The 14,453-nt window shown below is 48.7% G+C and overlaps 1 protein-coding gene across 1 annotated transcript; it reads right to left on the bottom strand.

The window, feature by feature from the left end:
• Positions 1 to 1,032: 1,032 nt before the first annotated feature.
• On the bottom strand, positions 1,033 to 2,574 carry LOC136652013 (7-alpha-hydroxycholest-4-en-3-one 12-alpha-hydroxylase-like). Its single transcript, XM_066628825.1, has one exon. It carries the CDS (start codon positions 2,572 to 2,574, stop codon positions 1,033 to 1,035), a length of 1,542 nt encoding a protein of 513 aa, XP_066484922.1.
• Positions 2,575 to 14,453: the final 11,879 nt, after the last annotated feature.

The following is a 14,453-nucleotide window of genomic DNA, read 5'->3' on the forward strand; positions in this document are numbered from 1 at the left end:
TCTGGGCAAAATATTGCTGCTATCAGGATCGCAATCAGGCATGTGCGAGGCTTTAGGCAGTAAAAGCAGCTTTGATGTCCAGGTGGAGCATTTTTCCAGAGCAAGTGCAGCATCGTGGCAAGAGACTGAGCTACAAACCAGGAAACCTCATCTCTGCCTTGAAGCATTACTTGCTGCTTCACCGCAGTCCTGCTATCCCAGTCCCCCAACTGGAGATCAAAACGCAGATCTATCTTACAGGGATGCTGTAAGGACTGTGAGATGATAATCGACTGCACCTTACACATCTCAAACAACCCGAATTGCTGTATAAATGCTAAGTTGTAGTATTATTACTTGCAGTTTCAGTGTTAGGAATAAAAACTATTTTTTTTAAAGTGTCAGGATACCTACCACTGATTTAACCCATTTTTGTCCACCCCACAGGTGTACACATTTGGTCGTTGTGGAAAAACATTGGGGAAAAATGGCTTAGGTAGTGATTTGGTTCATATTGAATACAGACATGCTTTGGCATATAGAAATAAATGGCTCTGTGGTAGCATAAGATTTCCTAGATTCTGTAACAATATTCCTGGACCAGGTAGTGAGTTACTTTGTCACTATCCCCAAAAGAACCCCTAATGGCTCCTAACCTCCTGTCCTCTCACTTCATTTTGGATATGTGAAGGCGGAGAATGTCAAGTCTGCAGATAGCAGGAACTCTGGAGGTGCCACTGTGTTCTATGCCAACCACAAATCACATGGAAAAATGGAATGTTAGGGCTGGAAGGGAACGTAGAGGTCATCCAGTCCAACCCCTGCTCAATACAGCAAACTGCAACAGCATCCCTGAACAGTAGCAGTCTAGCCTCTGCTTGGAAACAACCAATGAGGGGAGATCCCACTACAACATGGTCACCCTTTTTGGTACCTCCATACTTACAAGATCTCTCTTTGAAGATGATCTGACAGTTTACAAATTCCACCACCTGAATCCTTTAAGCATTACTATTTGATTGTTGTGAAAGTCAGGATGACATTTCTTTCCCTTTAGAATTTCAGCCGATACCTGAACTGGATGTCATGAGCAGGGTGAGCGACTCCAAACCCATAGCGGCTCGCATCTACTGGGGGTATGTCCTCACCCCTGTTCACCAGTTCCATATCAAAGTAGCTGAGCATCATGATGACAAATAATTTCAATTCACTAACAGCAAAGAACCTCCCCGGACACATGGAGTGTCCACCACCCCAGGGCATAATGGGATACGTCAGTTTTTTCCCATTCTTATAGAACTCTTTCTTAGTGCCATCTGGCTTCACAAACCTGTCATATTTGAAAGTGTGAGGGTCAGGGTGGATTTCTGGATCCAGGTGCAGTCCTACGAAAGGGGCAAGAAGCACATTGTCTCTTTTCCGGAGCATGTATTCTCTTCCATCAGCTGTTCTAAGGTTCATATCCTGCACCACACTACGGGCCAGGTAAGGAAATGCTCTCAAGCGCAGAGTTTCCTCTATTGCGCTGTCCAGAAGAGGAGTTTTGATGGCATCCAAGGACACTTGGATGAAGGGGCTGCCAGGCTTCACTTCCTGACCCATCTCTTTTAGTACTCTGCCCAGTTCTTCCCTCACTGCCTTCATTGCTTCTGGATATTTTAAGAGATGCACAAGAAGCCAGAAGGTAGCTGGACCCGTATTCGCTTGAGATGCCCAGAGGAGAAACAGCTGAAATTGAGTCCGCATCTTTTCCGTCATTCCAGTCTCAGCCATGCTCTGATCTTGCTCAGTCACCCAACTGCTGATGTTATCTTTGTGACCTATCTTGTCTATGGACAGCACGTCCCAGAAAAGGTTCTTCAACTTTTGTGTCTCTTTCTTACCCAAAGGATCCAGCATGCCAAGAGCCATTGGAGGAAAGAGATGGTCAAACTTCTTAAAATTTTCAAACAACATCTCCCATTGCGTTCTTTTACTCTCTGTAGCATTTTCTGCTACTTGATCTGACTCAGTCCCAAACAAAGTCATAAATGCAGCCTGGAAGATGGTTTTGTAGCTGAAGTGGAAGACTCCGTCCTCCTGCCAAGGCCTTTCCTTCCTGCTCGAGTCCTGGCTGGGAAGCAGCACCGCCTGCAACTTCTCCATCATGACCTGGTTCAGATCAGTTAGACGCTTGCCTCTGAGATGCTTCTTGCTCATTGTTTGTACTATTTTATGATGAGACTCAGTTGGCTGAAACCCAAATGCATTAAGTACGACCTTTGAGCCAAAGGTAAAAAAATCCAGATTTTCTCTTGACTCCTTTATTAAACTTCTGTAAACGAGAGGCTCCATCACAAAATGAAAATATTTGCCACCAAGTAGGACTGTGAAGATGTCCCCGTGTTTCTTCTTCATCCATTCCACAAACTTTGCTGGGTTCTTCTTGACATTCATCGCATGTCCCAGCCATGGGATGAAGCCTTTGTCCAGTGGAGGTTCATTTGGCCTCCTCCTGCGGAAGGTGCCCATCATGTAGAGCCCTGCCAGTGTGGCTGCAGTGAGGGCTAGTAAAGAAGCACAAAGGATGCTCTCCCAGAAATCCATCCCTGGCATGCTGGAGAAAAAGACAGATTCCTAAGCAGCCTGGATCCAGGGCTGTATTTATAAACCCCACAGTCACGTGGTAGATCTGGCTGAGATTGCCTCATTCCATTACCGAGCTGGGAAATGCAGTTGTTATTCTTCTGCCCTTGAGTCATTCACAGCATTAGGATGCTTTGCCTCTTCTATGTTGCCTTTAGGAGGAGGTATTCTTGAAATTCTTGCTGGGGGCCTGAGCAAGAAACATGCACATTGGTCCTGTCCAAGGTACATGTTCACAGAATGGTACCGGCTCGTGTGGTCCATAATTGCCCAGTCTGTGAAAACAGCATGAATTGGAAGTAATGAATTAGACGTGATTACAAGGGTCGCGCAGAAAGTAATGCACCACATTTTTTTTTCTCAGCCTACAGTAATGGTACGAATGCGAAACTTTAGATATACATTATTTGAATTTTCAGGAGTGCGCACACAAATTTTTGGTTTCTTCAGACAGATAGCGTAGCTGCAGCAGTGTTTCGAAATGGCGTCTGTAAGTGATGTACATTACAAGCAGCGTGTCGTCATTGAATTTCTCACTGCAGAGAAAGAAACTGTTGGGAACATTCACAAACGTTTGTGTACAGTTTATGGAGGATCTGCAGTCGACAGAAGTACGGTTAGTCGCTGGGCACAGAGGGTGAGGCCATTAGAAGGCGGTTCGGCAGAGCTCCAAGATTTGCAGCCTTCGGGGCGGCCATCCACGGCTGTCACACCTGACAAGACGCAGCTTGCTGATGTGCTCATTCGCGAGGACCGATGCATAACAACTAGGCAGTTGGCGCTGAAGCTGTCAATCAGCAAAGGAAGTGTGGATGCAATCATCCGTGCTCTTGATTACTCAAAAGTGTGTGCATGATGGGTTCCGCGCTGTCTTACGGTGGACCACAAATCTCTCAGAAAAAACATTTCTTCTGAGTTGCTGAAACGTTTTGAAGATGAGGGGGAAGCGTTCTTGTCCAGGATTGTGACAGGTGATGAAACCTGGGTTCACCATTTTGAGCCCGAAACAAAACGACAGTCGATGGAATGGCGTCATCCTCAATCTCCACAGAAGAAAAAATTCAAAGCAACTGCTTCCGCCGGTAAGGTCATGATCACTGTGCTTTGGGACTGTGAGGGCGTCATACTCATTGATGTGATGCCAAGAGGCAGCACCATTAATTCTGAAGCTTATGTGAAGACGTTAACCAAACTCAAGAAGCGCTTCCAGCGACTTCGGCGCCATAACAACCCAGGTGAATGTTTGATTCAACATGATAACGCTCGGCCTCACACAAGTTTGAGGACTTCGGAACACATCACAAAACAGGGTTGGACTGTGTTACCCCATCCACCCTACAGCCCTGACCTAGCTCCCTCAGACTTCCACTTGTTTGGGCCATTAAAGGATGCCATTCGCGGAAGACATTTTGAGGATGATGAAGAGGTGATTCGCACAGTGCAGAAATGGCTTCGTAACCAGAACAAGGAGTGGTACCGACAGGGCATACATGCCCTTGTGTCTCGCTGGAGGAAGGCCATAGAACTGGATGGAGATTACGTGGAAAAATAGGGAGTGTAGAAGAAACATCATTCTTTCTTGTGTGTAAGTTTCATTGTGTTCAATAAATAATTGTGGAAGAAAAAAATGTGATGCATTACTTTCTGGGCGACCCTCGTAGAATGGCAGTGCAACCTCGCTGCTCAGGCAACGTCAGCCAGGTCTCTCTGACAGAGGGCTTGTTGCTACTTGAACCTGAAAGGTAGTTTCTTATACAATTGTTTGTTCTGCTGGGTATTCCTTGCTTGCCTTGGCATTGGGACATGCACGTCAGAGAACAGAAGAATCGCTGCATTGCCGTACAGCAGTGGCAAGTGCCTGGCGGTGATCTCAGAAGCAATTGTGGACTGCATGGTTGGGGCTTCCTGGTGGTATTGTGGGGCCCTGTGGAGCCCCAATTTAGATCAAGTGGGGGGAGGGAGTTGGTGCTTTAATGGTCAGTGCTGAATAGGGAGAATGCAGGAATCACCGGCTGGGTCGAGATCACTGAAGTCCATTCTGAAAGATCCCATCAGTGCGTCTCAGGTGTTTCCAACTGTGTGTGCAAGTCTGTTCAGTTCTACGTATTGGGGTCCACTTCTCCAGGCAATGATGAGATGTTTCAGGAATTCAGCGCCACCCAAGCTCTGGCTTCCTCTGGAGGAGAGATCACTGGAAACTGACAGTATCTGTACAATGTGTGTTTTTTAAAAATAAATATACAGGCTGAGCATTCAGTGATAAGATGCTGGTTCTCAATATCAGGACACAAGTGTGTTGGAGGCCTCTTTGGCACCTGAGGTGCTCTCGTGACTCACTCACTCCCTTAGCTTCCATTCCAGCCTGTTTCTCATACCAGTCAGCTCAACTCTCTCTCTCTCTCTCTCTCTCTCTCTCTCTCTCTCTCTCTCTCTCTCTCTGCATCTTCATTCAGGAATATCTCCTTGATAGAGTTGTGGTTTTTTGGTGATAACGAAATGAAATGAAAACACATCACACTGCTTTCTACACTTCTTATTTTTGTAAAAAAAATAAACAAGCAAAAAACACCCCAAAATCTGAAAGAAAAATATTTCTAACAACTAATTGACTGTGTAATGACTGTGGCTACATCTGCTGACACTATGCCACCTACATCACCTAACTAGCACACTTGTAAAGGAATTATAGTTTATAATAATATTTTAGAACAATGTGGCCTTGGAATAAAAACATGCATTCTGCACTTTTTTCTTGGGGAAAAAATGAAATCTGTGAAAAAGTTAAAATGTTTAAGGATCCCTCTACTCCTAGATCACGAACAGTTGTCAACCCCTTTCATGCTATTCCAGACCAAGTGCCAAGCTCCTTCACTCATCAAATTCAAGTTTTGCAATGAGATTATCTTGGTCATTGCAGAATCTCTGTCATTGCCTGGCTTCCAGCGATCATTAGAATTTGGTTTCTTCACTTCGGAGCTTCGCTTGGGACCAGGGTGACCAGATGTCATAACTGCAAAAGAGGACAAGGTACGCCAAAATGTAGGACATCCAAGAAAAATGTAAAGCATGACAAAATAAAAGCTAAAAATGCTCGTTTGGTGATTTCATGTGTTAATTTAAGCACTATATTACTTATTATTAAATTTAAAACTACATTACATATAATTTATTTCATATAGGGCACAATCCCAACCAACTTTCCTAGCTTTTGTATCTAATGAGCCTAAACCAGGGGTCGGCAACCTGCGGCTCTAGAGCCGCATGTGGCTCTTTCAGCCGTCTGCTGTGGCTCCTCCAGGTGAAAGTGGCAAAGGGGGTAACAGGAGGCACCTGTGCTGGGAGTGCAGGCTGCTTCCCTCCGCCCCCTGAGCTCACTGCCCTCCTCTCCCTTCACCCCCACCTGCCCCACATTGGTTTCCCTTTTCAACTTTGCCCGCTCTGCAGGCTTCAGGTCCCTGTTTTTCCCTTCCCCAACTCTCCAGCAGGCTCAGCCAATCAGCATCCAGCAGGCTCCTGGCTTTTTCGGTTGGAATGGCTCAGGGCCCTTCACTGGCTGACCACCAGCCAATCCTGAGCCGCCTTCCTCCTCAGCCATTGCAAGCCCTTGCAGCCCGCCTTTCCCTGAGCAGGTCCCCACTCAGTGCAAGGAGAGGCTTTTCCTCCACAGCAGAGGAGACATCCTGTGTGTCTACTCAGTAGTAAGCCCCATTACAGTGGATGAAGCTTGCTCCCAGGAAAGGGTGCCTGGGATTGCAGCCTTGGCACCTGCTCCTACGTGTGTCTACTCAGTTGTAAGCCCCATTACAGAGGATGAAGCTTACTCCCAGGAAAGGGTGCCTGGGATGGCAGCCCTGAAGCCTGCTCAAGGCCAAGCGCAAGGACGGGTGAGTGGGAGCCTGCGCAGGTCTGTTCTAGAGTAAGCCCTGATGTAGTCCCTGGGCTACTCCCAGGAAGGTGTGGAGGGCTGTATCTTCAGCCTCCTCCTGTGCAGGTCTACTCACAAGTAAGCCCCACTGTAGTCAGTGGGGCTTCCTCCCAGGAAGGTGTGGAGGGCTACAGCCTCAGCCCCCTCCTATGCAGGTCTACTCACAAGTAGTCAGTGAGGCTTCCTCCCAGGAAAGTGTGGAGAGGACTGCAGCCTGAGAGCTCCAACCAACTTGTCTGCTCAGAAGTCCCATTGTAGCCAATAGGGCTTACTCCCAGGATAGTGTGGAGAAGGTTGCAGCCTGAGTGAGGGCAGGCAGGCAGGCAGGGCAGAAGCTGGCCTGTGGTTGCCCCCCCACCCCCCCCCCCAGCTCTGGCTTCTTCTCTGGAGTCTGTGTCCTTTTTTCCTTCCAGCAGGGTGCCTCTGGAAGGTGGGGGGAGTTCTTTAGTACCCATGTAAGATAAGCAGATGTCATAACCGACATATGTATTGGAATCCTGGAAGATCTGGTGAGGAGGTAGGCTGTGGTGTCAGCAGTGGCCCCTTTAAGGGTAAGGCCTGGGCATCCAGCAGACGGTGCTGCACAGCTGCAGCCACTGGAAGGCAATAGGGCCCTCAGGAATATAAGGAGCACCTGAGGAAGGGGGTGTGGGTTGTAGAAGGAGTGCAGGTTGGAGGTAGGCGAGGAGACTGGACTGGACTGGACTGGACTGGACTGGACTGGACTGGACTGGCTTGGCTTGGCTTGGCTTGGCTTGGCTTGGCTTGGCTTATTGACTTTGACTTGGATACTCTGACTGATTTGACTTACTTACTTTGGAATCTGATCTTGGACTGTGACTTGGCTTATTGACTTTGGACTCTGCCCTGGATGCTCTGACTGACTTTGTGACACTGCTGGAGACACTGGAGTTTGATGTGTGGCTGCTGTGTCCAAGACCTGCTGAGGACCCAGGGTCTGCTGTAGTAGTGGGAGGCTGCTGGCAGGAGAGAGGACCTCTGCAGGTTGAACAGGCGAGCTACCCTGGAGGTGGGGTCCAGCAGGACTGCAGGGCAGAACCAGGGTCATTTGTTGGGGGAAAGAAGGGGAGTTAATTTGCTTAAAGTGGGCCTAATTCTCCAGGCAGAGAATGGCCTTAGAATCAGGCAAAACGCCATAGAGGACCAGGCGTCTGAAAACACAGGACAAGAATGTATGACAAAACTAACTAAAAGCTGCAAGAGGGGGCTACATTATAAAAATGGGACCTATAAGAGCATAAAGGTGAAAAAAAAACTATATATGCAGTATTATCTTCATTTTAGATGTCAAAAGGGTTTTGTGGCTCCTGAGGTTTTTTTTCCTCCGGAAAATGGGTCCAAATGGCTCTTTGAGTGTTCAAGGTTGCCGACCCCTGGCCTAAACCAATCCTGAAAGGGGGGGGGGTAACTATCACCAACACTAAAACTAAATTAAAAACTGAAAACTAAAAACAACTAAAACTCAACGTGGAAAGCTAAAACTAAAATCAAGCTACAGACTAAAAACCAAAGGCTCTTGAAGCTAAAATAACTAAGGATTAAAACTAAGCATTAAATAAAACGAGAGACTAAAAACTCAAGAGACTGGAATAAGAAGCGAAAAACTCAGACCTGAAAACTGAAACCTGACGTTTCGCCCACGGCTTGGTGAGCTTCCTCTGAGGCCACCGTTTTCCTCAGGCACTAGAACTTGGTGCTGTTCCTATGCAGGTCATAACTGTCTGCCTATTGAATTAGGGAACATGGTACTCAGTAAAAGTGTTACTCAGACAGTAAGGAGCCAGGCGCGGCTAACAGCTGTCAACAATGTTCCCTGCTACACACATACAGCCTATTGCAGAAACTCCCTGGGTCCAAGCAGGTTTTCTTGGTCTAACAATGACTGCCTCTTCCAAGGCCCCTGTGACCCAATTATCCATTTGCCCCACAGAAGGATGTTGTGAGCCAAGAAGAGAGAGGAGGATGGTAGCGCCACCCTCAGCACTCTGCCAACACCCTCAGGCTGCAACAGCTGAACAGTCGTCCCCCCCCCCCCAGGTTTTGCAGAAGAACCTCCGTTGCTTCACAAACCAATGGGATACTCTCAGAGTCGTACGAAGGCCCTACTCTGTTTGCTCACCCCCCATCCAGAAAAGTCCGGCTTTGGGGCTGTGATCAGCAGCCAGCTCAACCACATTTCTGTTCTGTCCAAGTGAGCCCAATGTGAGCTGCTCAGACTGCAGACTATGCCAGGGCCCGGTGTGTGGACATCCAGAGAGACACACACTGTCCCAGGTGCTGTTCCCACTTCTATGGGGATCACAGCCCTGCATGGTTCCCAGAGGCTGCTTGGCAGAACCTGCTGCGATTTGCAGGGAGCCCCTCCAGAAAACAGGACTGGTCCCTTGCACTAGGATTGTGGAGCTCAGGCCGGAACCTGCATCAGGCCCCACTGCCATCTGAGGAACAGGGAAGGATAACCCAGGATGGGGTCTCTTCCCCAGGGGCACTGAGCCCACCTGTCAGAGCGTTACTGCAAACGCTCCAGGGTCAGGCACGTAAGCCTGCACAGCAGACATGTCTGCGGCCTTTCACCGTTGACTGTGGTGGGCGGCCCCTGCAGACAAGCGGGGAATGCCAGGGACCTTCTGCCCAAACTGGTGGAAACAAACATTGATCGAGGGGATTTATTTACCAAAAGCAGGGCCTGGGGAAGAATTGGGGGGGGGGCAAACAAGCAGTCTGGCCTGGCTACAACTTTATCTGACAAGGGAGTTGGTGCCCCTGAATACCAGGAGGAGGAGGTCCTGGATCTGTGGGGGAACTCAAGGCAGCACTGGCAAGGAGATGCAGTACATGCCAGGGATCAGTAGGAAAGGCATTGAGAATAGGACGGCTAATATTGTAATGCCGCTGTACAAATCGATGGTTAGGCCACACTTGGAGAACTGCATTCAGTTCTGGTCACCGCATCTCAGAAAGGACATAGTGGAGATGGAAAAGGTGCAAAAGAGAGCAACCAAAATGATTACTGGGCTGGGGCACCTTCCCTATGAGGAAAGTCTACAGCATTTGGGCCTCTTCAGCCTAGAAAAGAGACGCCTGAGGGGGGACATGATTGAAACATACAAAATCATGCAGGGGCTGGACAGACAGATGCTCTTTTCCCTCTCACATAACACCTGAACCAGGGGACATCCACGAAAGTTGAGTGTTGGGAAAGTTAGAAGTAAATATTTCTTTACGAGGCATGTAATTAGTCTGTGAAACTCTTTGTCACAGGATGTGGTGATGGCATCTGGCCTGGATGCCTTTAAGAGGGGATTGAACAAATTTCTGGAGGAAAATTTCATTACGGGTTGCAAGTCATAGTAGGTATGTAGATGCTCCTTGTTTTAGAGGCAGGTTGCCTCTGATTGCCACATGCAGGGGAGGGCACCGGGACACAGGTTGTGCCTGTTGTCTTGTGCGCTCCCTGAAGCATTTGGTGGGCCACTGTGAGATACAGGAAGCTGGACTAGATGGGCCTTTGGCCTGATCCAGCGGGGCTGCACATATACAAAGTGCCAAATCTCTTGGGAACACCCAGAGTTCAAGGAGGAGGCATTTGGATTTGAGCTTTCAAGTGGTTTTTGCCCTGTATTTTGGGTTTTCCCTTTTTCCAGCCAGGAAAGATGAGTTTCAGCCTCCATCTTGTCTGCCCAAATTCATCCATTTCTGTACAAGAGGCTGGCATCTAACACTGACCCAGCAATTGCTTTGAGAACAATTATCTTACACCCAGTAGCATAGCTAAGAGGGTGCAGGGGGTAGCGAGTGTACCGGGCTACAGGGTGGGAGAGGGCAAGAACGTGGCTGAGGGGGCAACAACTTGCAGGAAACCGTGCCTGTGTGTGACAATTGGACAATTACTGAGTAACATGTTCCCTAATTCAATAGGCAATTGGTTAAGACCAGCATAGGAACAGCACCAAGTTCTAGTGCCTGAAGAAAACTGTGCCTCTGAGGAAGCTCAGGTGCCTCTGAAAACTGTGCCTCTGAGGAAACGGCAGGTTTCAGTTTTCAGGTCTGAGTTTTTCGCTTCTTATTCCAGTCTCTTGAGTTTTTAGTCTCTTGTTTTATTTAATGCTTAGTTTTAATCCTTAGTTATTCTAGCTTCAAGAGCCTTTGGTTTTTAGTCCATGGCTTCGTTTTAGTTTTAGCTTTTCACTTGAGTGAAAATACTCACAACTTCAACTGAGTATTTATACAGCATTTCGGGTTGTTTGAGATGTGTAAGTTGCAGTCGATTATCATCTCACAGTCCATACAGCATCCCTGTAAGATAGATCTGCGTTTTGATCTCCAGTTGGGGGACTGGGATAGCAGGACTGCGGTGAAGCAGCAAGTAATGCTTCAAGGCAGAGATGAGGTTTCCTGGTTTGTAGCTCGGTCTTTTGCCACGATGCTGCACTTGCTCTGGAAAAATGCTCCACCTGGACATCAAAGCTGCTTTTACTGCCTAAAGCCTCAAACATGTCTGATTGCGATCCTGATAGCAGCAATATTTTGCCCAGAGTCAATCACGTATGACAAGTCATGAGAATTTGCACTTTCGCTGCTTGTGCCTCTGCCCTGAAACCACACCAAAATGTTATCATTAACTCCAAGTGGGGGAATCCAGGACCACAGCTTTAATCCACTACAGCTTTAATCCACTTTCAACACACCTCTATTGGCCAAAACAATTCTGGAGACTGTAGTTTGTTAAGGGTAGTTCCAAAAGCTCCCAGGACCCAATCCTATCCAACTTGCAGGTGCTGAGGCGGTCACAATGCAGCCCCGAGGTAAGGGAATAAATGTTCCCTTTGTGTGGGAAGGCCTCCGTGACTGCCCCACTGTCATAGGATGCAGCACATGCCCCATTGGCATGGCTGCATCAGTGGTGGAAAGTCGGGTAGGATTGGGCCCTCGGATTCCTTAACCAACTGCAGTCCCTCCAGAATGCATCGGGGCTGCGGTTCTCAAGCTCTCAGGGAGTTTGAGGACTGCAGTAAGTCCCTGAGGGGTAGCGGGGAAGGCAGCGACATGATCCCCGGGATCGTGTGGCTAAGGGACTGGCATGCACTTACCAGTCCCTGCAGCAGCCTCCCAGGGTTGCAGGGACCACTGTGCGACCGTCCATAGGGCTCCTCGCAGCTGAGCAAGTGAAAGCGGAGCGATCGTGCCCTGCCTCCGCCAAACCAAGTGGAGTGCGATCGCTCCACCTTCTCTGTTTGAAGGCCGGGGAGCCCTGCGGAGAGTCACCACCGGGAGGCTGCAGCAGGGACTGGTAAGTGCATAAGGGACTGGTAAGACTGGTAAGGGACTTAGCAATGCTGCCTCCCCCACCTCTGCCCCTTAAGGGCCCTCAAGCTGGGGTGTCGTGACGCCCTAGTTTGAGAAGCCCTGCATCGGGGGACTAGAAGTGTCTTGAAAGTGGAGTACAGCTGAGTGAAAAAGCAGCCCAGGCCTTCTCCATAAGCACCACCGTTTATCAGCACAAATCAAATAGGGGAAGCGGAACTTCCACCTTCAGCCTAGAACAACGGCAACCCAGCAGTAGGTCACCCAGTTCAGTTCACAGAATTCCCAGGCCCTATTAGTCAGCTCCACGTCTCCTTGGAGTTCAGAGTGTCGAGAACACATGGCGTTGGATCAAGTCTACGTGTGTCTTGGCATTAGCTGGAGGTGAAATTAACATTTCAGTAACATCAGCAGTATGGATTGCAAGTCTGCAGCACAGAAAAGAAAAGAAAAAGAAAAGGCCAGGCAAGTGGATTTCATCCGGGCTTCGTTTCAGAATCCTAATGGTGATGAGGGAGAAGGTATCATAGTAATGAGGGAGAAAGCGAAAGCCAGTCCTTGGATGTCTGTGCATTCATTATAAGAAAAAACAAATGGGGAGGACTTTGCTGAGGCAGAAGAAAAGGAACTCAGTAGCACTACTCAAAGTAAGGAAATGATCCCATTCTGATCAATGTCTTCATTTCCTTTCAGGGCCCAATCCTGTCCAGGTTCCAGTGCTGATGCACCTGTCTGCAGGGTGTCCACTGCATCCTACAGGGGGAGGGGGGCAGTCAATGGAGGCCTCCTCGCGGTCAGGGCATGTTTGTTCCCTTATCTCGGGGCTGCATTGCAGCTGCACTGGCACTGAGAAGTGGCATAGGATTGGGTCCTCAGTCTTGCTCATGCTAAGTTAAAACTGCCCATTTAAAACTTGTTCAAAAAGGTAGAAACATGGGGCATGTAGGAACACTTAGGGAGGGGGGCAATGCCGCATCTTGCCCTGGGCGCAATGCCAGCTCCCAGCAGCCCTGCCAACTGCAGTGCCATCAGCTGGCGCAGCACGGAGACCGGCAAAAGTTCATGCAAAGTCATGTCCTGTCTATATGTATTGGCAACCTTCAGTCTTGAAAGACTATGGTATCGCGCTCTGAAAGGTGGTTCTGGCACAGCGTCTAGTGTGGCTGAAAAGGCCAATCCGGGAGTGACAATCCCTTCCACACCGGGAGCAAGTGCAGTCTGTCCCTGGTCTGTCTCCCTGGCTATGGGCCTTCCTTCTTTGCCTCTTAGCCTCAGACTGTTGGCCAAGTGTCTCTTCAAACTGGGGAAGGCCGTGCTGCACAGCCTGCCTCCAAGCAGGCCGCTCAGAGGCCAGGGTTTCCCACCTGTTGAGGTCCACTCCTAAGGCCTTCAGATCCCTCTTGCAGATGTCCTTGTATCGCAGCTGTGGTCTACCTGTAGGGCGCTTTCCTTGCACGAGTTCTCCATAGAGGAGATCCTTTGGGATCCGGCCATCATCCATTCTCACGACATGACCAAGCCAACGCAGACGTCTCTGTTTCAGCAGTGAATACATGCTAGGGATTCCAGCACGTTCCAGGACTGTGTTGTTTGGAACTTTGTCCTGCCAGGTGATGCCGAGGATGCGTCGGAGGCAGCGCATGTGGAAAGCGCTCAGTTTCCTCTCCTGTTGTGAGCGAAGAGTCCATGACTCGCTGCAGTACAGAAGTGTACTCAGGACGCAAGCTCTGTAGACCTGGATCTTGGTATGTTCCGTCAGCTTCTTGTTGGACCAGACTCTCTTTGTGAGTCTGGAAAACGTGGTAGCTGCTTTACCGATGCGCTTGTTTAGCTCGGTGTCGAGAGAATGAGTGTCGGAGATCGTTGAGCCAAGGTACACAAAGTCATGGACAACCTCCAGTTCATGCTCAGAGATTGTAATGCAGGGAGGTGAGTCCACATCCTGAACCATGACCTGTGTTTTCTTCAGGCTGATTGTCAGTCCAAAATCTTGGCAGGCCTTGCTAAAACGATCCATGAGCTGCTGGAGATCTTTGGCAGAGTGGGTAGTGACAGCTGCATCGTCGGCAAAGAGGAAGTCACGCAGACATTTCAGCTGGACTTTGGATTTTGCTCTCAGTCTGGAGAGGTTGAAGAGCTTTCCGTCTGATCTGGTCCAGAGATAGATGCCTTCTGTTGCAGTTCCAAAGGCCTGCTTCAGCAGGACAGCGAAGAAAATCCCAACCTTGTTTGTCCTGTCTTGTTTGTTTGACCAACCTTGTTTGTCCTGTCTAATCTCTTCTAATATGTCCTGTCTAATATGTCCTGTCTAATATGTCCTTCTAATATGTCCTGTCTAATATGTCTAATATGTCTAATATGTCCTGTCTAATCTCTTCTAATATGAGAATTTCATCCTCCTCTCAAGGAGAGGAAAGCAACGCAGCAGGGACCGGACTCTGATGCCTTCCTGTTGTACACGAGCATTTTGGGCTGAATCAGATCTGGATTTGGTAAACATGTTTTGAAGTGGGGTTAAAATGATCTAAGGGCAGTCTCCATTATGCCCACCTGCATTTCTGCCTCTCATTCTGGGTGTTTGGGCATTTAAAAGATGGCT

This window comes from Tiliqua scincoides, chromosome 5, assembly GCF_035046505.1.
Source record: "Tiliqua scincoides isolate rTilSci1 chromosome 5, rTilSci1.hap2, whole genome shotgun sequence".
In the NCBI taxonomy this organism is placed as follows: Eukaryota; Metazoa; Chordata; class Lepidosauria; order Squamata; family Scincidae; genus Tiliqua; species Tiliqua scincoides.